This window comes from Physeter macrocephalus, chromosome 9 (assembly GCF_002837175.3).
Source record: "Physeter macrocephalus isolate SW-GA chromosome 9, ASM283717v5, whole genome shotgun sequence".
Taxonomy (NCBI): domain Eukaryota; kingdom Metazoa; phylum Chordata; class Mammalia; order Artiodactyla; family Physeteridae; genus Physeter; species Physeter macrocephalus.
This window is the reverse complement of record NC_041222.1, coordinates 3,232,233-3,259,825: the sequence shown is the minus strand read 5'-3', so window position 1 is coordinate 3,259,825 and position 27,593 is coordinate 3,232,233. Positions and strand designations below refer to the sequence as shown.

Genomic DNA, 27,593 nt, shown 5'->3' with positions numbered 1-27,593 from the left:
CCAGGCCCCCTGCACTGGGAGTGCGGAGTCTTAACCACTGCGCCACCAGGGAAGTCCCTACATTCATTTAAGATGTAAAGAAATACGTGGTTTGTTCTTCAGGTAACTGGGGCAGGGGGGCAGGGAGAACTGTACACAGAGGCAGGTGTACATTTCACAGCCAGGTCAATCATATTTCTCAGATAGGCAAGAACACAGCATAGGGAACGAGGAATAAGAAGAGAAGGTTTCCACGGCAAGTTGTCCTAAGTTAAGACTGTAGCCAGAACATACTGTGAGCTTATATTTATAAAAAACACAGGTATGCCACTTTCTCCCAGCACTTGGCTTCAGTGGAACTAAGTCTTCAATCTTCCATTTCTGTCTCCTATAATCAGCCAGTCAACAAACACCTGTTTGACTCCTACTAAGTGCTTAGTACCACCCTGGGAGCTAAGCCTGCAGAGATTAACAAACATGATCCCCATTTTCTAGGAGCAGCGTTAGACCCAGAAACTTCATATGCCAAGAACTGTGATCCAGGCTAGACATGCGCCAGGGCTGGCTGAGAAGGGAAGATTCAACTCTGCCAGTTGGATATGGGGGGAAGGCTGGGGAAGACTTGACAGAGGAGAAGATACTTCTCTGGGCCTCCCAACAGGGGGTTCACTTAGGGGACAGGGGGAGAAGCGTGTTCCAGCCAGAGGCAAGGGGGAGAGAGCAGCTCTATGCAGGTCAGTGGAGTGAAGGGCAGGGTGCAGGGCAGGGGAGCTGGGTTCAGATCCTGTGGGAGCCTAGACTTTCTCCACAGGTAACAGGGAGCTGCTGAAGAATCAGGATGGTCCTATCTGTGTTGCAGAAAGATCTTCCTAGAGGTCCTGTAGAGGATGCACAAGAGAGGGCAAGCAGCTAACAGGCTACTGCCACATTCAGGGAAAGAATGATTACAAGCTATTCAGATAAAAGCTTTGAATATGAATGTCACAGATCTCTGTAAAGTGGAATCACAGGACTTGACAACGGATCAGACTTTGAAAGGGGGTAGGAAGGATCTGGGACAAGGCCCAGACTTCCAGGTTCCTGTGCTCCACATCTGTCCACTTGCCCAACAAGTTTTTTTTAAAGGGAGAGCCCAGTCTTTTAATGAAGGATAAGTCCTCCTTCTAAAGAACCATCAATCCTGTCAAACATGGTATTGCTATCCACCTAGTCTTAGGCCCAGTTTCCTGGGTTATAATGCCATCATGGCTAAGCCTAAATAACCACCCCCTTTATTGTCTGACAATTACTCCTCCATGTGACTCACCTGCTAAAAAGGAAAACCTTGCTTAGACAGACTACTTCCCAGTGTCCATGCTCAAAAGGGCTTAGTTTTCTCAGTGCTAGTAAGTTTTTAGGCTTAAGGAAGAACATCCCTTTCTATTCATGGAGTTTAAGCATATTTTCAGTTACATATAGTTATGTGCCTCTGAGCATCCTCCTATATGCCTAGTAATTAATATTTGGGCCCACTCTGTAGGGCTGGGTAGCAGGGACACAAAGCTGACCACTTCCCAGGCCGAACAGGGCTCAAGTCCGAGGAAGGTCTCTGGTTAACAGAGAAAGAACAGCCCGGAAGTTGAGCTTCAGAAGAGGCACGTACAAGGCTCTCCAGGCTTTTCATTTCCACAAAGCAACAGCAGGGAAGAACACTTCCAGCTCTAACTTTCTGTGGCTCTAAATCTAGACAAAGAAGAAAGGAAGACACTTGGCAAAACCCCCATTTCCCCCAGGAGAAGCCCCATAATGACTGCTCCCTTCTAGTTGTCCCTGCTGGCTCCTGTGCCGATCCAGGTGGCTGGGGACTTCAGGCTCACTGCGATCCACGCCCCGGGTGAGGAAGCAGGTGGGGGTGGGGGTGGTGATGGGAGGTGGAATGGGCCTCGGATGGGAGGGGATACAGTGGGGCTCAGAGAAAAAGGGTCTTAGGTTCAGTACCTTAGGGAAATGAGATAATCCCCAAACTAAAGAACTGACTCTAAGCTGGGTACTCCTTGGAGCCTTCGAAACAGATGCTAGTCCGCCCCACGGTCTGTCATTTTATTAGTCTTTGTCACTCTCAGCTTTATACACAGTATAGATGATAAAGACTTACTGTACTGTGTCTGGAGGAGGTTTCTAAGGCAAGAGGCTGGTTTTGTCCATGGGCCTTATTTCCTGAAATAACTCTTGCTCAGATTATTTTACCATAATGTAAACCTTTAAAATCCTCAATTAATTTTTTAAAATAAGAATTTAGGTTATTTTAGTTGTGTAGGATTCTTAAAAAGGAATTATAAATTTGGATTCTAAAATAATCTGCTTGAGAAAGAATCCCACAAACTCACATAAGCAATCAAATCAGAGAAGTATCTTATAGGAAAGAAAGCAGAGTTTACCCGGAGGTCAACTTTTATCCCTCTGTATGAATGGAAAAACCATTAGAATAAACAATTACCTGACAACTCTTAACAGCAACAATGGAATTCTCCATAATCTCAGTACTTGAAAATAGGTCTTCTACTACCACTTCAACTTTGTTTATTTTTGAAACTTGCGATGAGTTCATAAATCTTCTCTATATCATGGTGCATCTTTTGACAGAGTGGAGTCTGGGCAATGTTATATGTAACTGTCCATTCTAAATGCTTTCCTCGCATCATTAACCACTTGGTATGACACAGGCCAGATAATTAAGACAGGTTTGTTTAATATTCTAAAAGAAGGTCTATATGATTATCCATTAATCAAAAGTAAACGTCAAACCCTGGCCTCTAAAAAAAGTCCTTATAGAGCCGGTTTACAATGTAATTATGAATATACATCTGTTCATGATCTGTGACTTTTTTTTAAATGCAGGTCAACTGTTTAAATTTATAAAGATTTATGCTCATTTAATTATTGCCTGTATAAAATTCACTCCTACATGTGTTATCTTGATAGACAGAAAAAACCCCAAAGAGCAATTACATAGTGATGGTTTTTCAGTGAAAAGGAAGAAAATATTTTTACACAGGAATTGTAGAAATAATGCGAATTAAGTTCAACAGGGATCTGAAAGTGGAAAGACTTAATTTTCTCCATTTGCTTTTTATTAACATCTTGCAGACTCACTGGCCCAAAAGCCAAGTGAAAGGAACTGTTATTTTTCCTTCTCCTGAGAGTGACTGCATTGCTAATTCATTCATTCATTCATTCATTCAATCATTCAGTCATTCCATAAATACATACTGAATATCTACTCTGTTCTAGGTACAGTGCTAATTACAGAGATGCAGTGATGAAAAAATTCTGATCCCTATCCTATGGAAGGAGAACTGATAAAAACAGTCACACAATTAATTACATAATTTACAATTAGGATGAGTGATTTCTTAGGAAAGTACTGGGAGCCAAGAAGCAGAGGCCCAGGACCCAGCAGCATCTCGGTGATGGAATCAGACTGACCTGAGTGTGACTGCTGGTTTAGCATTTACTGGCTGGGTGGCTAGGGGTAAGTTACTTCACGTCTCTGGGCTCTATCTCCTCTTCAGAGCAGGGATAACAACCATACTGTAAGGCTGCTGTGAAGATGTCATGATATAACAAATAGTACCTGATCTGATCCACGGTGGGTGTTCAATCGATACTACTTCCTTTCTCTCTCTCACATTAACCCTTCTCTGAAGCTGTCCAGAAGAATAGAATTATCTGCTGACAGAATCAAGTTCCATACCCCAAAGTCCTTTTACCATTTTCTTTGCTTATTCTCTTAGTTCAGAAGTCCCTAAGAGGAGATAATCAATAAATGTGTACACAACATCTCCCACAAGACAGGCACTAGAGTCCTGGACCCTATTTCTTGTACCATTTCCAGTCAATGGAGGCTGCTAAGAGACTTTTGTGGCCAAACATACACTCCATGAAAAGTGTTGCTCTTCACAACCAAAAATGTCAGCAAAAACCAAGAAAAGATAAGCTCCAAGAAGTAATGCTCCCTAGCCCTTGGCCACAACTCAAGAGAGGTTAAGACTAGAATTTTAGGAAAGCTGAAGGACAAAGGGAAAGAAAGGACCATCAAAAGCAGTATCTCTGTTGCACCAGGCACTGAACTTGGAACTTTACATGTAATAGTTCACTTGTTCCTCCCACTTTCCTTTATTAGATAAGGAGGCTTGAGAGTATAAGTAAGTACCCCAAGGTCCCAGAGTGGTGGAGCCCAGTGTCTGGCTGTCTCCAAAACTCATGTTCTTTCCACTACAGCAGACTATATCATATTAACAACCCCTTCGTTATTGCTTGTTTCAATTTGCAATGCAGCAATTTAGTCATTTTAAATTAATCCTTGAAAAACTGCCAAGAGATTAAAATGCAAATTTCAACATGGCTAGAGCTCAATAGTGATTCTATGTCAAAAATCACACAAATTGGTCCTACAAAAGTTCAGATTCTCCTCAGAGGAAAAGCTTTCCTGCTTCATTTCGTACTTGAAATATGAAAAATCATTTCTTTTCCGTTTTCCATTCCTCATGAATATCAAAAGTCAACTGTAGGGAGGCAGGGGGGTATAATGGAAACAAAATGTTTTGGTTCCTTACAAACCTGGGTCACTACACCCCATTTGGAAGCAGACCTTGTGCTATAACCTCAGGCCTGTGAGCCCTGGGTCCCCACATGTAAAATGAGGCTCACGTCTACCTCTCACAGAATAGCTGTAAGGATTTAAATGGAACCATGTATGTTAGGAGTCTGGCAGATTGTTTTTATTATTCTCACTTAGAAACAAACAAGGCCAGCCTTTTACTGGTCTGCAAAGGAATCTTTAGGGGACAATGGGTCATACACAGGGAATTGGTTCATTAGTGGCAAAAGCAGCAGAGGGAATGCAAATTTTTTTAAAATGGCAGGGGCAGGGGAGGTAGCATACAGTGCAAACAGGAATTGGAGGTGGGGTTATGAAGAAGATAAAAATTTTTTTTCCTACACTGTTTCTAATCTCAGTAATTGTGGTTTTGAAAATTGAGAAACTGTCAGGACTTTCAGGTACCTTAAAGTTCTTGAGTAATTCTCAGTCCTTAAAATTAAAAAATAGAAAGATAAACTTAACCTAGGCAATAATTGTTATTATAACATTATTATAATAGCAACACATTAGAGACAATGTAAATGTCTATTAGTAGGTGAAACATAGTTAAAATATGTGGGGATTTCCAGTAAAATATGGTGGATTAAACACATGTATTTGCCTTTTCTCTCTCCTGATACCATGCAATCCTCACCACCCCCTGCCAGGAAAAGTCACAATGAATAATTTTAAAAGATGTAAACCTCAAAGAACAGGAGAAAAGATAGTAATGGAAGAGAGATGTCAAATTTTTTGGAAGCCAGATGTTATTAAAGAAATGGTTCTCAACCTGGGTCATTCGCCCCAGTGGACTTCTGGCAATGTCTGAAGACATTTTTGGTTGTCACAGCTGGTGGGGGGGGGTACCATCTTACAGTGGGTAGAGAGAACCCAGGGATGCTGTTCAACACCCCACAACATACAAAACAATCCTGCACAACAAAGAATGATCTGGTCCAAGGTGTCAAGAGTGTCAACCGAAACGTTAGTTGAGAAACTAAAGAAGACTGACTTGGCAGCCCAGAAAACGCTGGGCCTGGGGCACAGGGCGGCAAGCATCCAACCCAACTCACACCACAGAACTCCAAAAAAGTTCAGGAACTGGAGACACCGAGCACCTCTAATGGCTAGAGGAAGGGTGCCAATAAAAATAAGAGTAATTTGGGGCTTCCCTGGTGGCGCAGTGGTTGAGAGTCCGCCTCCCGATGCAGGGGACACGGGTTTGTGCCCCGGCCCGGGAAGATCCCACGTGCCGCAGAGCGGCTGGGCCCGTGAGCCATGGCCGCTGAGCTTGCGTGTCTGGAGCCTGTGCTCCGCAATGGGAGAGGCCACAACAGTGAGAGGCCCGCGTACCGCAAAAAAAAAAAAAAAAATAATAAGAGTAATTCGATCCCAAGATTCTCCTCTCCCAGCTCACTCAGCTAGTCAACTGGCCTTTTGGCACCCCTCTGAGGAAAAACTGTTTACTTTCTAGTAACCAGAAAGGTTTGGGAACACTAGGTACAGCTGAGGACAGGGGATAAAGAATTTAAAAAAAAAATGGGAGGGGAGCTTAAAGTATACATGCTAAATGTTCATATCCTATAACTTACCACCCCAATCAACTTCCAGAACACGTGTTATAAAGCTTACAGTCACTGGCAAGAGAAAACTGACTAGTCCAAAAGAAAAGATTCTGATACTGACGTTTAAAATCCTCCCCTCCTCCCCAGTAGCCAGGCCTCTAAGCCATGATCTACAGTAAAGCCCACCAGGTAACAAGCCCCATTCATGAACACAGAGCTTCCAATTAGCTTTTTAAGGCATCACACAGAAAGGACTGGGCAGCTATTTGAGGAAAGGCCTCTACAATCAAAGATACAGAACAAAACAAAAAGAAGAGAGGACCACTAAGGAAGAAAACAATGCAGAGAGAAGAACAATTTTTTAAATTTATGAATAACAGCGTCAAAGAAATAAGAAGAAATGTTGCAACCATGAAACAAGATGCCATTAAAAAATGAACAATCTATTGTACAACACCAAAAAGCTCTTGGATATTAACAATGATGGCAGAAGTAAAGAATTCAAAAGGGTGGAAAGATTAGTTGAAGAAAGTAGAAAGAAGACCAAAAGAGAGATGGAAAATAGAAAAGTTATGAAAATTAAAGGATCAACACTAGGAAGCTTAACATGCCACCATAGAGACACCAGAACAAGAAAAGAGAAAAAAATAAAGAAGAATTTTTTCAAAGAAATAATGTGAGAACATTTCCCAGCTCTAAAGGACATGAATTTTTCAGACTGTATGGGTCCACCAAATGTCCAGCACAGTAGATGAAAATGGACCCACAGCAAGGCAAATCACTGTACAATTTCAAGATACTAGAGACAAATAAAGGATCCCCAAAAAAAACCACCCAAAATAAAAAACAAAAAAAGACCCCAGAAATCAGAATGGATCAAGACTTCTAAGCTTCAACGTGAAATCTAGAAGTCAATGGAGCTATGTCTTCAAAGCTCTGAAGGTAATTCCCAACCCTATCACGAGTAGAATAAAGTCATTGGCAGTCATGCAAGGTCTAAACATGTTGCCTCCAACACTGTCAGGAAACTACTGGAAAATGTTTCACCAAAATAAAGGAATAAGATAAGCAGTAAGATGTGAAATCCAGGAACTCTTATTTGACAAATGTATAAGAAAGAAAACATATCATAATCTATCATATGATTCAGCTTGCTCATTGAAATGTAAACATTAACTTTTGATTTACATTTTTTCCTGAAGACAGAGAAAGGATGGGGGAGGGGAAACGTGAGTGAGAAAAAGATACTTTATGTATATGTGTGTTTCTGGGGGAGCGGGGATCAGAGGTAATAAAAGACCTAAATTCACCTTCCATGAGAACATCAATAACTGTTATCTGAAACAGCAAAATTAAGAACAGCAATATGAGCATGTCAGTTAAAAATATGGAGAGAAATACTACAACTGCTAAAAACTTGAAGGTAGCTGCCTCTGGGGAATGGAAATAAAGGAAAATTTGGAAATTTCATCAACAATTATGTGATATTACATGTTTTTTTAAGCCAGTAATATGTATTACTTTCATAGGAATAAAATACCATTAAATAAAAATATCACTTAACATAGATGAAAGATATGAACAGTTTTGAGAGTACATTAAGAAAATGAGTTGCCACAGTATGAATAGTACTGTTTTATGTCTAAAAAATGTCTACAACACACAGGGATTCATACATTTAACATGTAAATTCATAGAGAAAGGTCTGAAATGACACTCATCAAACTCTGGATGGAGAATAGGATTAGGGGTGGGGGAGGGATGGTGGGGCTGGGATGGTGGTAATGTGGGACCTTTCACTTTTTTTAATATGTACTTCTGAATTGTTTAATTTTTTTTTTACAACAGATATTTGTAAAGAATTTTTCATAACACAGGTAAATGTTCATAATACATTGTCATAGAAAAAGCAGGTATAAAGGTATATAATTGATATGATCCTCCCCCATTGTATTTTTTAAAATGTAGCTTCCAAGCTTTCAAAAAAATAAATTAAAAGAACCCTTTTATCTCAAACAAAATATTACTGAATTCCCAATTTAAGTAGATAGAAATGAACCTGCTCTGAATAAAGCAGAAGCATCCATGCCCTGGTGGGTCAGCCATTTAGCTCCCTCAGTCCTTCCCATGTCCCAAAGAGCCTGGAGGCAGGGCTCCAGGGAGAACAATTTGAAAACTACTACTATCACAGAAATGAAGAAAAGAAAAACTCAGAACGTGACTTTCTCAGGGATTACAATGATTTTTTCTTTTGCTTCTTATAATACACACATATATATACCATTCCTATGACTTGGAACAGTTTAAACAGTAATAATATCTGTTCCTTACCATGCCTATATAACCACCTAAACCTGACACATTCATAGCAGCGAGGGGTAGAGAAGGTCAATAGAACTTCATTAATCTTTCCAAGTTATGATTCTATACTCATATTTCCTATTTCTTAGAGTGACTTTGATCAGTTACATTTTTCTAGAAAATTTTATATTATCACAATTTTCAAATTTATTGGATATGTCTAAGATTATTTTGTTCTTTTTAGAAATTTAGTTTTTAAAAAGTCTATTTTTCAGTTTTACTTTAACAATATTTTCTAACTAATTAAATTGTAACTTATTCTTCTAGTTTGGGTTTTTTTTATTGCTATCCTTCTTCTGGCTTCTTGAATTGCAAGTCAAGTTCATGATTTTCTAAATTTATTATTTATAATGAAAGCATCCAAAGCTATGAATTTTCACAAGAGTAGTTTTGGCCACATCTGTTAGGTTTTTGTTGTTCAGTGTTCTCACTGTCATCAATATCTAAATAATATCCAATTTCAATGTTTTATCTTCTTTGACCCAACCACTCCTTCAAGTAGATGAATATTTTAAAAATCTTTATTCATCATTAATTTCTAGGTTTATTTCGTTGTAATAAAAGACAGTGGCCTGTAAGAGTTTGAGTTTTCCTGTTTTGAATTCTTCAGGGCAATCTAGCACATAATCAATTTTTATAAATGTTCCATGCCACAGTCCTGGCTTCTGCTCTTTCTGCAGGACTTTTCCAGTTCTTTTTGGGTTCCTTCATTGTCTACACCCTATTGACTGCTCAATAACCATCTCCTTTACGTTGCAGAAATTCCTCAAATTTTCTAGCTCATGGTGGCTCCTTCTGCCATTACGTGGACATTTTTCTCCTTAATTTTATAGTTCTCTTATCATGTCAGTGGAATTTTTTGAGAGATGAAAGGTAAAATTACGGGCTCAAAGTGTAGCACAATATGTGAGAACTCAGTTTCTAGTATCAGAAAGATCAATGTTTGAATTCCAGTTCTACCATTTCTGTGCTGTAGGACCTTGAATATGTTACTTAAGTTTTCAGGACCTCTGTTTCCTTATATAAAATAATAATTAGGGTACTGACTACCTAAGCTTATTAAGAGAGGTAAATGAGAAAATACAGGTAAAGCACTGAATACCTTATTTGACAAGCACTAGTACTCAATGAACATTAGCTATTGTTGTTAAAATGGTAACTGTGGTCTGGATTTTTTTATTACTGAATGTCAAACAAAAAAAAAAGCAATATTTTCCACCACAGTCTAATCACACAGATAGTAAACTTTGTGAATATCTTCGACAATCCCAGTTTATTAAGACTGTTACCTAATCACAACACTATAGCTTAACTTCATTAATTAAATGTGATTACCTGACTTATTCCAGTACTTTAAAGAAGTAATCAAGTACATACCCAAAGAATCAAAAGGACTGAACACAAAGTTCAATCTGTACACCAAAGTTCAAAGCAGCATTATTCACAATAGCCTAAAGGTGGAAGCAACCCAAGCGTCCATCGACAGATAAGTGAAATGTAGTATGTTACGTATATATAATGAAATATTATTCAGCCTTAAAAAAAGAAATTCTGACACATGCTACAACATGCATGAACCACAAAGGCATTATGCTAAGTGAAATACACCAAACACAAAAGGACAAATATTGCATGATTCTACTTAAATGAGGTGCCTAGAGTAATCAAACTCATAGAGACAGAAAGAATAGTGGTTGCCAGGTGATGGGAGGAGGAGGGAAATGAGTTGTTGTTTAAAGGGTTATTTAATGGGTACAGAGTTTCAGTTGGGAAAGATGAAAAAATGCTGGAGATGGATGTTGGTGACAGTCGCACAACAATGTGAATGTGTTTACCAATGAAATATATACTTAAAGACGGTTAAAACAGTAAATGTTACATTATGTACATTTTGCCACAATTTAAAAAGCAACCAAGTGCCTTAGTGGTGGTGATTCTATATTTAATTCTACATAGTACTATTTACAATCCAAGTAAAACATTTTGAAAATATGTCTTAAGCCTAGGCTAGATACGTCATTCGGCTTGTTCAGAGGGCAAATATTACCCTCTGCTCCCTCAGACTCAAGTTCACTGCTGTCTTTAAGAGGTGGGGATGGGGGTCCTCACACTTCTACCCACAATTACTTTTACTTTCTTAAAAGTCAATATAGAAATGTAGTAGCAGCATAATTTTACTTGAGTATATCTACCCTAATAAAGAAATCTTTATACGGAAAGTTCTTTACATAGAAGCATTTTATTTACAACAGCAAAAACTAAAAACTCCTAAATTCACAAGAGCGAGGAAATAGCTAAGTAAGCTACATAGCAAACCGAATATTATGCAGCCAACAAAAATGACTGTGAATGAAATTGCAAAATGCTTATGTAATAGGTGATTCTAACTATGTAAATAATACATTCTAAGAAGACTACAATGAGACATCAACATGTTAATAGGTGATTGATTACCTTTGAGAAGTATGAATAATGATCTTTCCTTGTCTTTATACTTTCTATATTTTAAAAATATTCTCTATTCGCTTTTACTTTCATAATGCATTATTTTTATAATGGGAAAATATATCCTTTTATTTTCTTTCAAAATTAGTAAAAAAAAAAAAGAGGAATAAAAATTTAATCCACCCCTGCCCAAGTACTCACATTCTCAGGGATGCTGGGAAGTTCTCTGGTGTCAGGCACAGTAAAATAAGAATGCTGGAAAAGAAAAACAAAATCTATTTATTTCTGCAAAAGTATGCAACAAGCACATTATTCAGAAACCAGGTAAATGATCTGAAGATAATTCCTCACTCAGATGAAGAAACAGTTTCACTCACAGAGAATAGTCGATGGAATATTTCCTTAGGATAATGTTGGATTAAAGCCAGATGCATTAAATCATTGGTTTGGTAGATGGAGTTCTTTTTTATGAGAGAGGAACTTCTTTGAGATACAAAAGAACAGCTCAAAGAAGTTAAAGGCTAAATTCTTTTAGGATGTTTGCAGGTTTCTGAACACATGAAAGCTGTAGACTTCATAATTTATTGTTCAGTGAGGCAAGTGGACTCTAGGGACCAAATATCACTAGGTTCACTCAGGAATGGTCTTTACCAACCAAACCTGCCATTTCATTTCAGCATCTGAGATTACATCCATCTACAAGCTGCGGGCCAAATCTGCCCCGAAGGCCCAAGGGATGTTAAGGACAGCTCCAGTGGAAGGACTGCTGCCCTGAGACATTGCAGATGGCTAACAGTGGAGAAAGTCTCTCCACTATGCATGCTCTGCAAATAAGTCTCCTGACTTCCAGAGCAAATTCCAGCGAAGGGAGCTGGAGACTCAGTGGAGTTGAAAACCTGACCTGTTCAGAGAACTTTCAAGGAGGCATCTCCATGTTTGTAACAAGCATGTATCTCTGAGTTAAATGAAAACAGGCTGAACTGATGACACCTCCTCTGTGCTACTAAAGACTCAGAGAACAATGGCAAGCAGGAATGGAAAGAGCCTGGTGCTGGCCAATTAAAGAAGGGATTGTGCAAAGGCCAGGAAAGGTCACATACAGAGAAAGTCAGCTTAGCCATGGCCAAAGTTCAAACCTAGACCCCCAAGTGACATTTCAGGAAGTTCTCCCCACTCCCCATTCTTGGATAATTGCAAAATAAGTAGGTCTCTGGAAAAATGAGTTGTACAGGCTTCCTGAAATGAAAGGCCTGCGGGACAACTGCAATAACGAAAAGAGCAACAATAACAGTATAAGCTATTTGTCTAATATTCAGCAGATATTTATGAACACCTGCTGCATGGAAGGCTTTATACCAGGTACTTTCTAAATAGTATCTCTAATTTCCATAGCAAAATTTAAGATAGATATTATCTCCATATTACAAATGGGTAAATAAAGGCTTAGAGAGGTAAAGTGACTTAAGGTCATACAGCTAGTAGGTGACAGAACTAGGACTGAAACCAGGTCTGCATAACTAGAGCTATGCTCTTTCCATGATAGCAGACTGTTATACCTGTGCTTTTTAATGAGCAAATTATAGCTAAAGCCATTTGAATTAAACTAATAAAGTAAAAAGAAAAAAATAATTAAAAGATAACTTAAAAAACACCCCCTGCAGTGCACTATTCCAAAATCTGTGGGTTTGTGCCAAAACATTATCTATGAAGTATTACGACAGAGATTATGTAGCATATTAGTTATGGGAAACTAGTTAATTAATTCAAGTCAACAATGAGGATTAAAATAATAGAAGCAAAATACAAGGTTAAATTTGATGCCATGAGATACCAAATTCTATACCAAATGGCTAGAAGGGAGTCCCAGGAAATGTTCAGTAATGGAAGTCCACATGGTGATGGAGTCACAGAATAAGGATCAGCGCAGTGAGGGAGAAAGGACAGGGACCACAGAGTCAGCCACTGAATAGTTATGTGATCTTAGGCCACTTCACTTAATAGCTCAGAACCTCAATTTTTTAACCTGTAAATGGGAATTGTAATATCCACTTCAGAACTGTTGTGAAGAATAAATGTTATATATGTGAAGTGCCTAGCATTCCATAAATGGTATTTTAATAGAAAATTATTATTACTCTCTCAACTGTTAGTTTACATTCCTATTTTTCTCAATCACCTGTAGAAGACACACAGAAACATTCTCTTGTGACTCAAAACAGAAAGTCCAAGACTGCCATTTTATCAATTTTTCAGGCTCTATAATACAGTTGAGCCTAACCCTTCAGAAATGCAACATGGAGAGAGGAATTCCTTGTGAAGAGGAAAGAAGAAAATATCTGCCTTTACAAATGCAACAGATTGTAAATAGTGAGCCTACGCAATTCCAAAACCAACTACTCCCCAGGCTGTCCTTTGAGATTCTGTCTTGCTCCATCGCCCATGAAATGCTGGGACCAGAGGAGGTCAGGAACATTCCTAGAAACCACTGGCATGAAACAGCTGCACCCCACCCCCCACCCCAACAGTTCTTCCCGCCCCTGAGATGGCTTGTCCTTGAGGCCTGGCAGCCACTCAAAGGAAGGAGAGGCCCTTCCTCCCCAGTAGCTGGTGACCCACCCAGGCTACTCCCCAGCTACCTGTCAGATGTCATTACAGACTGAAACGGTGAGATCAAGCTGCTTTGGAAAAGGGACAGAGACAAAGGCAAAGTTGCTTTGCTATGCGGCAATGACTGGGGCAGGTTTAAAGCTCATTTCTTCATCTTTTCCAGACACTCTTCCTTACACAAATTTCTGGAAAAAGGTTTCTTTCCTTCCTATGCTCCATTAAAATGAGCAAAAACCTCTACCAGTTCCTTCTTTCCTCCCTTTCTTTCAACACTCATGGCCTAGTGGAAAGAACATAGGCTTGGAAGTCAGCCCTGGGTTTAATAGCCCCAATCTCACTTATTAACCACACGACCTTGGACGGGCAAGAATCTTTTTCTCTCTAAGCCTCATCTATGAAATGAGAACGCTAATATCTATTTGTAGAGTTGTTTTGAACATTAGAGATGCATACTTGGCATAAATTAGGAACTTAGTATATAGCAGATCTATTATTAGTTATTGGCAGTAATATTGCTTTCAATGTGATCATCATGAAAAAAAACCTATATGTTCATTTTCTTTAGGACAGAAAATACCAAGTTAATTACCACTGAATACCAACAGTGTACCTGGTTCTACTGAAGCTGAAAGACAAAACTTCTTAAACATTCAGACCCCACAACATGGGGGAAATAGCCCCTGGATAATCAATAGCTGGTCAAAGGGGATCCATCTGAGAATTCTGATGAAGGTGGTGACAAGGGTTTGACCTAGAGAATTGCAGTAACTGAAATATGGAAAAGAACTCCTTATCTGATGCCTTATCTGACAGATGAGGAAATTGAGACCCACGAAGTTAAAGGTTTTGATTAAGATCACTCAGGTCATTGGCAAAACTATGACTTGGGGATTGAAATCTCCCAATTGGTAATTCAGAGGCTTTTCCACCCTGGCACACTACAGACCACATAGCATGTACATAAAAGAGTTCAAGGAAACGATCTGGCCAGGAACTGTGCTAGACAGTCTCTATCCCTATCCTTGAGGGCGTACAGTCCAGTGGCGGAGATAGGAAAAAAGGTTGTTCCAACGTGTTTTGTGACTAAGTACTGCAAAGTGTCCAAGCTGCTTGGGGCAAAAAAAGAAAACCTTAGCTAAGGGGGGTTACCCTGGTAAACAGGGGAAAGGTGGTGTTGAAGGTTCGGGGGTGGCAGGATGGGCTTCAGTGAAGGGGCAGACACAGCAGTGCTAGGGGGCAAAGCATGAGGCAGGGAGCCCCACAGGGGCTGAGGAGGCAGGGGTCAGCCATCCCATTCCAAGCCCAGCATCTGCCATTCAGGAGATGCTAGTGACGGGATGACAGCCAGGAAGAGAGGAGCCTGGGGGCATTTGGGATCCATTTCTCATGGAATCCCAGAGAAAGAAAGAAATACATCTCCCTGGCCTGTCTTGAGGTCTCAGAGTACTTGGAGGTGGGGAAGGTGCAGATGACAGAAGACAATCCCATTTGGCTCTTTCTTACTGTTAATAATGGAAAGGTTTCTCAGTGATTGCTAATATTCTGCCACCACTTACCACGCTGAGATGAACAGACACTCCTGGGTCAGGGACAGGAAGTTTGTGCAGAGTTTCAAGAAGCTCATTCCACTGACTCTCCTGAAAGAAATAAAAGGCCTAAGTAACAAAGGCAGGGCTGAGCCCTTAGTCAGAGACCTGCAGGGAGGTCTGGGCACACAACAGAAATAGGTTTGATATTCAAGTAGGGTTGGACAAAAGACACTGCTTACGGCTCAATAAAGGAGCCAAACAGATCCGCCCACACCAAGTTTGACATTTTCTACTTAGTGAGACACCTACCATGACCGCCTTTTATGGATCATATACCATAAGCTCTCAGCAAATCTATCCTCTCAACTCCATAGCAACAACTTTCAAATGCAAACCCCAGCTTACAGGGCAGGGGTGGTAGGGAGAAATAACGATGACACTATAGATCTTGTCTTCATCATCATTACCCTCAATTAATTTTATTGAGTGTTCACTGGATACACAGCAGCCTCCAATTATGGAAAGTTAAAAATGAACTACTACAACAGCATGGAATACAGGATGGTGGCTGTACATTTTAATTAGTGAAACTGAGCCACAAAATGAAATGCAAAGCAGTATAAATTCTTCGATTGAAAACAGGTTTACCTTTAAAATGCTCAAAAGAACATTGTTTACGGAATTATCCAAAAGCTATTTCTCCCACCCTGTGGAATTCTCTGTGTTGATAAAACAGTAATAAGCTTACATTTGTACCCATTTGGTAGCTGTTTGAGCCTCACAACTACCTCACTTTACAGGTTGAAAACTAAGGCTCCGAAGGGTAAGGGAACTTGACTCAAATCATCCAGCTGGTAAGTTGCACAGCCAGGAGCTAATCACAGGTTTTCTGTGTTCAAACCCAGAGCCCTCTCCGCTGTTCCACAGTTGTCTTTGTTAGTGAATTTAAAGGAGAGGGAAAAGAGGAAGGGCCCAAAGTAAAATCCTGTTTCAATCTGAATTCATAAGTTACTCAAATTTCTCAGGGGGTAGAAATGAACATGTGCAGTTACACAAGATTAATTTTGCTCTGAAACAATCTCAAATTTACAGAATAATCACACGACAGTACAAAAAAACTTTATTTCCATTTGAGAGTGAGTTACCAACATTATGCCCCAACATCCATAAATAAAAAGGACATTCTCCTACATAACAACAATTAATCATCAAAATCAGGAAATTAACACTGAAACAACATTACGACCTAATCCTCAGATCCCACAAGTGTTGCCAACTGTGCCAATAATGTCCTTGGATAGCAAAATTATCCAGTTCAGAATCACATGTTGCCTTCAAATGCTGGGACTCTAGTTTTCATCAGTCAGGAACAGTTCCTAAGTCTTTCCTAGATTTGTATGAACCTGACAGTGAGACCAACCATTTGGTAAAATAACACTCACTTGTTTGATGTTTTCTATTGATTCAGATTTCAATTCATCCCATTTCTGATGATGTTCACTTTAATCATTTGATTAATTCATCTGAGGTCTCTATTGTGAGATCACTCATTTTCCCTAAAGTGAATCAGCTATACATATACATATATCCCCTCTTTTTTGGATTTCCTTCCCATTTAGGTCACCACAGAGCATTGAGTAGAGTTGGCTGTGCATAGGTTCTCATTAGTTATCCATTTTATACATAGTAGTGTATATATGTCAATCCCAATCTCCCACTTCACCCCACCTTCCCTTGCCCCCCTGGTATCCATATGTTTGTTCTCTACATCCGTGTATCTATATCTGCTTTACAAATAAGTTCATCTGTACCATTTTTCTAGATTCCACATATAAGCGATATTATATGATATTTGTTTTTCTCTTTCTGACTTACTTCACTCTGTATGAGTCTCTAGGTCCATCCACGTCTCTGCAAATGGCACAATTTCGTTCCTTTTTATGGCTAATATTCCATTGTATAAACGTGCCACATGTTCTTTATCCATTCCTCTGTTGATGAACATTTAGGTTGCTTCCATGTCCTGGCTGTTGTAAATAGTGCTGCAATGAACACGGGGGTGCATGTACCTATTTTTAGTTTTTTAAGGAACCTCCACACTGGCCTCCATAGTGACTGTACCAATTTACATTCCCAACAACACTGTAGGAGAGTTCCCTTTTCTCCAAACCCTCTCCAGCATTTACTGTTTGTAGATTTTTTGATGATGGCCATTCTGAACGGTGTGAGGTGATACCTCATTGTAGTATGTATGTATGTAGGTATTTATTTATTTATTTATTTATTTATTTATTTATGGATGTGTTGGGTCTTCGTTGCTGTGCGCGGGCTTTCTCTAGTTGCGCCGAGCGGGGGCTACTCTTTGCTGCGGTGTGCAGGCTTCTCACTGCGGTGGCTTCTCTTGTTGCGGAGCACAGGCTCTAGGTGCGTGGGCTTCAGCAGCTGTGGCTCGAAGGCTCTAGAGTGCAGGCTCAGTAGTTGTGGTGCATGGGCTTAGTTGCTCTGTGGCATGTGGGATCTTCTCGGATCAGGGCTCGAACCCATGTCTCCTGCATTGGCAGGCGGATTCTTAACCACTGCGCCACCAGGTAAGCCCCCTCATTGTAGTTTTGACTTCCATTTCTCTAATAATTAGTGATGTCGAGCATCTTTTCATGTGTTTGTTGGCCATCTCTATATCTTCTTTGGAGAAATGTCTATTTAGGTCTTCTGCCCATTTTTTGATTGGGTTGTTTGTTTTTTTGATATTGAGCTGCATGAGCCGTTTGTAAATTTTGGAGATTAATCCCTGTTAGTTGATTCATTGGCAAATATCTTCTCCTATTCTGAGGGCTGTCTTTTCGTCTTGTTCATAGTTTCGTTTGCTGTGCAAAAGCTTTTAAGTTTAATTAGGTCCCATTAGTTTATTTTTGTTTTTATTTTCATTACTCTAGGAGATGGGTGAAGAAAGATCTTGCTGCGATTTATGTCAGAGTGTTCTGCCTATGTTTTCCTCTAAAAGTTTTAAAGTTTCTGGCCTTACATTTAGGTCTTTAATCCATTTTGGGTTTATTTTTGTGTATGGAGTTAGGGAGCGTTCTAATTACATTCTTTTACATGTAGTTGTCCACTTTTCCCAGCACCACTTATTGAAGAGGCTGTCTTTGCTCCATTGTATATCCTGGCCTCCTCTGTCATAGATTAGGTGACCATAAGTATGTGAGTTTATCTCTGGACTTTCTCTCCTGTTCCATTGGATCTATACTTCTGTTTTTGTGCCAGTTCAATACTGTCTTGATTACTGTAGCTTTGTAGTATAAAGTTGGAAAGCCTGATTGCTCCAGCTCCATTTTTCTTTCTCAAGATTGCTTTAGCTATTTGGGGTCTTTTGTGTTTCCATACAAATTGTAAAATTTTTTGTTCTAATTCTGTGAAAAATGCCCTTGGTAATTAGATAGGGATTGCACTGAATCTGTAGATTGCTTTGGGTAGTATAGTCATTTTCACAATATTGATCCTTCCAATCCAAGAACATGGTATATCTCTCCATCTGTTGGTATCATCTTTAATTTCTTTCATCAGTGTCTTATAGTTTTCTGCATACAGGTCTTTTGTCTCCCTAGGTAGGTTTATTCCTAGGTATTTTATTCTTTTTGTTGCAGTGGTAAATGGGAGTGTTTCCTTAATTTCTCTTCAGATTTTTCATCATTAGTGTATAGGAATGTGAATGCAAGAGATTTCTGTGCATTAATTTTGTATCCTGCAACTTTACCAAATTCACTGATTAGCTCTAGTAGTTTTCTGGTGGCATCTATAGGATTCTCTATGTATAGTATCCTGTCATCTGCAAACAGTGACAGTTTTACTTCTTCTTTTCCAATTTGTAATCCCTTTATTTCTTTTTCTTCCCTGATTGCTGTGCCTAGGACTTCCAAAACTATATTGAATAACAGTGGCAAGAGTGGACATCCTTGTCTTGTTCCTGATCTAAGAGGAAATGCTTTCAGTTTTTCACCACTGAGAATGATATTTGCTGTGGGTTTGTCATATATGGCCTTTATTATGCTGAGGTAGGTTCCCTTTATGCCCACCTTCTGCAGAGTTTTTATCATAAATAGGTGTTGAATTTTGGCAATAGATTTTTCTATATCTATTGAGATGATCATATGGTTTTTATTCTTCAGTTTGTTAATATGATGTATCACACTGATTGATTTGTGTATATTGAAGAATCCTTGCATACCTTGGATAAATCCCACTTGATCATGGTGCATGATCCTTTTAATGTGTTGTTGGATTCTGTTTGCTAGTATTTTGTTGAGGATTTTTGCATCTATGTTCAGCAGAAAATTATGGTCTGTGATTTTCTTTTTGTGAGTGTGATATCTTAGTCTGGTTTTGGTATCAGGGTGATGGTGGCCTCATAGAATGAGCTTGGGAGTGTTCCTCCCTCTGCAATTGTTTGAAAGAGTTTGAGAAGGAAAGGTGTCAGCTCTTCTGTAAATGTTTGATAGAATTCACCAGTGAAGCCATATGGTCCTGAACTTTTGTTTGTTGGAAGATTTTTAAATCACAGTTTCAATTTCATTACTTGTGATTGGTGTGTTCATATTTTCTATTTGTCCTGGTTCAGTCTTCTAAAGTTGTATCTTTCTAAATATTTGTCCATTTCTTCCAGGTTGTCCATTTCATTTGCATAGAGTTGCTTATAGTACTCTCTTATGATACTTTGTATTTCTGTGGTGTCAGTTGTAACTTCTCCTTTTTCACTTCTAATTTTATTGATGTGAGTCCTCTCCCTTTTTTTCTTGATGAGTCTGGCTAACGGTTTATCAATTTTGTTTATCTTCTCAAAGAACAGCTTTTAGTTTCATTGATCTTTGCTATTGTTTTCTTCGTTTCTATTTCATTTATTTCTATTCTGATCTTTATGATTTCTTTCCTTCTACTACCTTTGAGTTTTGTTTGTTCTTCTTTCTCTAGTTCCTTTAGGTGTAAGTTTAGATGGTTTATTTGAGATTTTTCTTGTTTCTTGAGGTAGGCTTGTATTGCTATAAACTTTGTAAGGTTAGGTTGTTTATTTGAGATGTTTCTTGTTTCTTGAGGTGGTATTGTATTGCTATAAATTTCCCTCTTAGAACTGCTTTTCCTGCATCCCATAGGTTTTGGGTCATCATGTTTTCACTGTCATTTGTTTATTTCTTCTTTGATTTCTTCAGTGATCCACTGGTTATTTAATAGCATGCTGTTTAGCATCCATGTGTCTGTGTTTTTTAGTTTTTCTTTTTCCTGTAACTGATTTCTAATCTCACAGTGTTGTGGTCAGAAAAGATGTTTGATACAATTTCAATTTTCTTAAATTTACTGAGGCTTGATTTGTGACCCAAGATGTGATCGATGCTGGAGAATGTCCCATGTGCCCTTGAGAAGAATGTGTATTCTGTTACTTTTGGATGGAAGGTGCTATAAATATCAAGTAAGTTTATCTTAATTGGTCTACTGTGTCCTTTAAGGTTTGTGTTTCCTTATTAATTTTCTGTCTGGATGATCTGTCCATTGGTGTAAGTGGGGTGTTAAAGTCCCCCACTATTACTGAGTTACTGTCGATTTCACCTTTTATGGCTGTTAGCATTTGCCTTACGTATTGAGGTGCTCCTTTGTTGGGTGCATTAATATTTACAATTGTTATATCTTCTTGGATTGATCCCTTGATCACTGCAGAGTGTCCTTCCTCGTCTCTTGTAACAGTCTTTATTTTAAAGTCTATTTTGTCACATATGAGTATTGCTACTCCAGCTTTCTTCTGATTTCCATTTGCATGGAATATGCTGGAGAATGTCCCATGTGCCCTTGAGAAGAATGTGTATTCTGTTACTTTTGGATGGAAGGTGCTATAAATATCAAGTAAGTTTATCTTAATTGGTCTACTGTGTCCTTTAAGGTTTGTGTTTCCTTATTAATTTTCTGTCTGGATGATCTGTCCATTGGTGTAAGTGGGGTGTTAAAGTCCCCCACTATTACTGAGTTACTGTCGATTTCACCTTTTATGGCTGTTAGCATTTGCCTTACGTATTGAGGTGCTCCTTTGTTGGGTGCATTAATATTTACAATTGTTATATCTTCTTGGATTGATCCCTTGATCACTGCAGAGTGTCCTTCCTCGTCTCTTGTAACAGTCTTTATTTTAAAGTCTATTTTGTCACATATGAGTATTGCTACTCCAGCTTTCTTCTGATTTCCATTTGCATGGAATATCTTCTTCCATTCCCTCACTTTCAGTCTGTATGTGTCCCTAGGTCTGAAGTGGGTCTCTTGTAGACAACATATATACACATCTTGTTTTTTTTAATCCATTCAGCCAGTCTGTGTCTTTCGGTTGGAGCATTTAATCCATTTACATAATTATCAATATGCATGTTCCTGTTGCCATTTTCTTAATTGTTTTGGGTTTGTTTTTGTAGGTCTTTTTCTTCTCTTGTGTTCCCCACCTAGAGAAGTTCCTTTAGCATTTGTTGTAAAGCTGGTTTGCTGGTGCCGAATTCTCGTAGCTTTTGCTTGTCTGTACAGCTTTAGATTTCTCTGTTGAATCTGAATGAGATCCTTGCTGGGTAGTGGCATCTTGGTTGTAGGTTTTCCCCTTTCATCACTTTAAATACATCCTGCCATTCCCTTCTGGCCTGCAGAGTTTCTGCTGAAAAATCAGCTGATAACCTTATGCGGATTCTCTTGTACGTTATTTTTTGCTTTTCCCTTGTTGCTTTTAGTTTTTCTTTGTATTTAATTTTTGTTAGTTTGCATAATATGTGGCTTGGAGTGTTGCTTCTTGGGATTATCCTGTTTTTAGACTCTCCATGCTTCCTAGATTTGGGTGACTATTTCCCTTCCCATGTTAGGGAAGTTTTCAACTATAATCTCTTCAAATATTTTCTCAGACCCTCTCTCTTTCTCTTCTTCTTCTGGGACACCTATAATTTGAATGTTCGTTTGTTTAATGTTGTCCCAGAGGTCTCTGAGACTGTCCTCATTTCTTTTCATTCTTTTTTCTTTATTCTGCTGCGTGGCAGTTATTTCCACTATTCTATCTTGCAGTTCACTTACCCGTTCTTCTGCCTCAGTTATTCTGCTACTGATTCCTTCTAGTCTGTTTTTCATTTCAGTTATTGTGCTGTTCATCACTGTTTATTTGTTCTTTAGTTTTTCTAGGTCCTTGTTAAATATTTCTTGTATCATCTCGATCTCTGCTTCCATTCTATTTCTGAGATCTGGATCATCTTTATTATCATCACTCTGAATTCTTTTTCAGGTAGATTGCCTATTTCTTCTTCATTTATTTGGTCCTGTGGGTTTTTACCTTGCTCCTTTGTCTGAAACATATTTCTCTGTTGTCTCATTTTGTCTAACTTACTGTGTTTGTGGTCTGCTTTCCACAGGCTGCAGGGTCTTAGCTCCTCTTGTTTCTGGTGTCTGCCCTCTGGTGGGTGAGGTTGGTCCAGGGGCTTGTGTAGGCTTCCTCGAGGGAAGGACTGGTGCCTGAGCTCTGGTGGGTGGAGCTGAGTCTTGTCCCTCTGATGGGCAGGGCTGCATCGGGGGTATTTTTTGGGGTGTCTGTGAGCTTAGTACAACTTTAAGCAGGCTGTCTGCTGCTAGGTGGGGCTGTGTTCCTGTCTTAGTGGTTGTTTGGCCTGAGGCATCCAGCACTGGGGCCTGCAGGCAGTTGTGAGATCTTAGATCTTGGTGGAAAGCTCGTGAGAGCTCACGCCAATTAATATTCCCCGGGGCCAGGAATTTTCTGGCAGTCCTGGACTTGGCGCTCCTACCCTAGGGGCTCAGGCCTGACCCCTGGCTGGGAAACTAAGACCCTGCAAGTTGCATGGCGTGGCCAAGAAAAAAAAAAAAAAAAAGAAAAGAAAAAAAGGAAAAGAAGAGAAACAGACAAACAAAACCCAAGACAAATGATAAAACCAAAACCAAACAAAAACAAGCAAATAAAAGGCAAAAAAAAACCCCCCAAAACAAGAAGACAACCAAACAACAGAACCCAAAAATGAAAATAAAAACAAAACTAATAAAACCAAAGAAACACAAAACAACAAAAAAGTAAAATAAAGATAGAAAAATAAAAAATATATTTTAAAACGTTTTTCTTAAAGAAAACATAAAAATAAAAACAGGGAGAGACCTTCAAGATGGCAGAGGTGTAAGAGTGGAGATCACCTTCCTCCCCACAAATACAACAGAAATACATCTACACGTGGAACAACTCCTACGGAACACCTACTGAACACTGGCAGAACACCTCAGACTTCCCAAAAGGCAAGAAACTCCCCACGTACCTGGGTGGTCAAAAGAAAAAAGAAAAAAACAGAGACAGAAGAATAGAGACAGGACCTGCACCTCTGGGAGGGACCTGTGAAGGAGGAAAAGTTTCCATACACTGGGAAGCTCCTTCACTGGCACAGATGGGTGGTGGGCAGGGGGGAAGCTTCAGAGCCATGGGGAAGAGTGCAGCAATAGGTGTGCACAGGGCAAAGTGGAGAGATTCCTGCACAGACGATCAGTGCTGACCAGCACTCGTCAGCCTGAGAAGCTTGTATGTTCACCAGCCAGGGGGGGTGGGGGCTGGGAGCTGAGGCTCTGGCTTCAAAGATCAGATCCCAGGGAGAGGACTGGGGTTGGCTGCGTGAACACAGCCTGAAGGGGGCTAGTGTGCCACAGCTAGCTCGGAGGGAGTCCGGAAAAAAGTCTGGAACTGCCTAAGAAGCAAGAGACCATTGTTTTGGAGTGTGCGAGGAGAGGGGATACAGAGGACCACCTAAATGAGCTCCAGAGATGGGTGTGAGCTGCGGCTAACAGCACACACACCAGACAGGCATGAAATGCTAAGGCTGGTGCTGCAGCCACCAAGAAGCCTGTGTGCAAGCACAGGTCTCTATCCACACCTCCCCTCCTGGGAGCCTGTGCCCCCTGCCACTGCCAGGGTCCCGTGATCCGGGGACAACTTCCCCGGGAGAACGCATGGCATGCCCCAGGCTGTTGCAACATCACGTTGGCCTCTGCCGCTGCACGCTCACCCCGCATTCCGTACCCCTCCCTCCCTCCAGCCCGAGTGAGCCAGAGCCCCCTAATCGGCTGCTACTTTAACCCTCGCCTGTCTGGGCAAAGAACAGATATGCCCTCAGGTGACCTACATGCAGAGGCGGGGCCAAATCCAAAGCTGAACCCCAGGAGCTGTGTAAACAAAGAAGAGAAAGGGAAATTTCTCCCAGCAGCCTCAGGAGCAGCGGATTAAATCTCCACAATTAACTTGATGTACCCTGCATCTCTGGAGTACCTGAATAGACAAAGAATCATCCCAAAATTGAGGTGGTGGACTTTGGGAGCAACTGCAGACTTGGGGTTTGCTTTCTGCATCTAATTTGTTTCTGGTTTTATGTTTATCTTAGTTTAGTATTTAGAGTTTATTATCGTTGGTAGATTTGTTTATTGATTTGGTTGCTCTCTTCCTTTTTTTATATATATATTTTTTCCTTTTTCTTTTTTTGTGAGTATGTGTATGCTTCTTTGCGTGATTTTGTCTGTATAGCTTTGCTTTTAACATTTGTCCTACGGTTCTTTCTTTTTTTAATTTTTTTTAGTATAGTTTTTAGGGCTTGTTATCATTGGTGGATTTATTTTTTGATTTGGTTGCTCTCTCTTTCTGTTTTCTCTTTTTTTTAAATTACTTTTTAATTTTTAATAATTTTTAAAATTTTAATAACTTCATTTTATTTTATTTTTTTCTTTCTTTCTAACTCCCTTTTCTTTGGAGCCGTGTGGCTGACAGGGTCTTGGTGCTCTGCCCGGGTGTCAGGCCTGCGCCTCTGAGCTGGGAGAGCCAAGTTCAGGACATTGGTCCACCAGAGACCTCCCGGCTCCACGTACTATCAAATGGCGAAAGCTCTCCCAGAGATCTCCATCTCAACACTAAGACGCAGCTCCACTCAAAAACCAGCAAGCTACAGTGCTGGACACCCTATGCCAAACAACTAGCGAGACAGAAACACAACCCCACCTATTAGCAGAGAGGCTGCCTAAAATCATAATAAGGTCACAGACACCCCCAAAACACACCACCGGACACGGTCCTGCCCACCAGAAAGACAAGATCCAGACTCATCCACCAGAACACAGGCACCAGTCCCCTCCACCAGGAAGCCTACACAACCCACTGAACTAACCTTAGCCACTGGGGGCAGACACCAAAAACAACAGGAACTATGAACCTGCAGCCTGCTAAAAGGAGACCCCAAACACAGTGAGTTAAGCAAAATGAGAAGAGACAGAAACACACAGCAGATGAAGGAGCAAGGTAAAAACCCACCAGACCAAACAAATGAAGGCGAAATAGGCAGTCTACCTGAAAAAGAATTTAGAGTAATGACAGTAAAAATGATCCAAAATCTTGGAAACAGAATGGAGAAAATACAAGAAACATTTAACAAGGACCTAGAAGAACTAAGGAGCAACCAAACAATGATGAATAACATAATAAATGAAATTTAAAATTCTCTAGAAGGAATCAATAGCAGAATAACTGAGTCAGAACGGATAAGTGACCTGGAAGATAAAATAGGGGAAATAAGTGCTGCAGAGCAGAATAAAGAAAAAACAATGAAAAGAATTGAGGACAGTCTCAGAGACCTCTGGGACAACATTAAATGCACCAACATGCCACTGGGGGCAGACACCAAAAACAACAGGAACTATGAACCTGCAGCCTGCTAAAAGGAGACCCCAAACACAGTGAGTTAAGCAAAATGAGAAGAGACAGAAACACACAGCAGATGAAGGAGCAAGGTAAAAACCCACCAGACCAAACAAATGAAGGCGAAATAGGCAGTCTACCTGAAAAAGAATTTAGAGTAATGACAGTAAAAATGATCCAAAATCTTGGAAACAGAATGGAGAAAATACAAGAAACATTTAACAAGGACCTAGAAGAACTAAGGAGCAACCAAACAATGATGAATAACATAATAAATGAAATTTAAAATTCTCTAGAAGGAATCAATAGCAGAATAACTGAGTCAGAACGGATAAGTGACCTGGAAGATAAAATAGGGGAAATAAGTGCTGCAGAGCAGAATAAAGAAAAAACAATGAAAAGAATTGAGGACAGTCTCAGAGACCTCTGGGACAACATTAAATGCACCAACATTCGAATTATAAGGGTCCCAGAAGAAGAAGAGAAAAAGAAAGGGACTGAGAAAATATTTCAACAGATTATAGTTCAAAACTTCCCTAATATGGGAAAGGAAACAGTCAAGTCCAGGAAGCGCAGAGAGTCCCATACAGGGTAAATCCAAGGAGAAACAGACCAAGACAGATATTAATCAAACTATCAAAAATTAAATTCAAAGAAAAAATATTAAAAGCAGCAAGGGAAAAACAACAAATAACATACAAGGGAATCCCCATAAGTTTAAAAGCTGATCTTTCAGCAGAAACTCTGCAAGCCAGAAGGGAGTAGCAGGACATATTTAAAGTGATGAAAGGGAAAAACCTACAACCAAGATGACTCTACCCAGCAAGGATCTCACTCAGATTCAACGGATAAATCAAAACCTTTAAAGACAAGCAAAGGTTAAGAGAATTCAGCACCACCAAACCAGCTTTACATCAAATGCTAAAGGAACTTCTTCCATGCAAATGGAAATCAGAAGAAAGCTGGAGTAGCAATTCTCATATCAGACAAAATACCTTTTAAAATAAAGACTATCACAAGAGACAAAGAAGGACACTACATACTGATCAAGGGATCAAGCCAAGAAGAAGATATAACAATTGTAAATATTTATGCACCCAACATAGGAGCACCTCAATACATAAGGCAAATGCTAACAGCCATAAAAGGGGAAATCGACAGTAACACAATCATAGTAGGGGACTTTAACACCCCACTTTCACCAATGGACAGATCATCCAAAATGAAAATAAATAAGGAAACACAAGCTTTAAATGACACATTAAACAAGATGGACTTAATTGATATTTATAGAACATTACATCCAAAAGCAACAGAATACACTTTCTTCTCAAGTGCTCATGGAACATTCCAGGATAGATCATATCTTGGGTCACAAATCAAGCCTTGGTAAATTTAAGAAAATTGAAACCGTATCAAGTATCTTTTCTGACCACAATGCTATGACAGTAGATATCAACTACAGGAAAAAAATAATCTGTAAAAAATACAAACACATGGAGGCTAAACAATACACTACTAAATAACCAAGAGATCACTGAAGAAATCAAAGAGGAAATCAAAAAATACCTAGAAACCTGGGGCTTCCCTGGTGGCACAGTGGTTGAGAGTCCGCCTGCTGATACAGGGGACGCGGGTTTGTGCCCCGGTCCGGGAGGATCCCATATGCCGCGGAGCGGCTGGGCCCGTGAGCCATGGCCGCTGAGCCTGCGCGTCCGGAGCCTGTGCTCCGCAACGGGAGAGGCCACAACAGTGAGAGGCCC

General features: G+C 39.8%; 1 protein-coding gene across 9 annotated transcripts in view; it reads right to left on the bottom strand.

Annotated features, from left to right (window-relative positions):
- DENND1A (DENN domain containing 1A) overlaps nt 1-27,593 on the bottom strand; it is a 547,848-nt gene that overhangs the window by 244,076 nt on the left and 276,179 nt on the right. For all 9 annotated transcript variants that reach the window (XM_028493529.2, XM_028493534.2, XM_028493531.2 and 6 more), the window contains 2 exons: nt 15,135-15,215; nt 11,173-11,226 (listed from right to left, as the gene is read on the bottom strand). In XM_028493529.2, the coding sequence (XP_028349330.1) occupies nt 11,173-11,226; nt 15,135-15,215 (135 nt within the window). The remainder of the gene's footprint in view (nt 1-11,172; nt 11,227-15,134; nt 15,216-27,593) is intronic.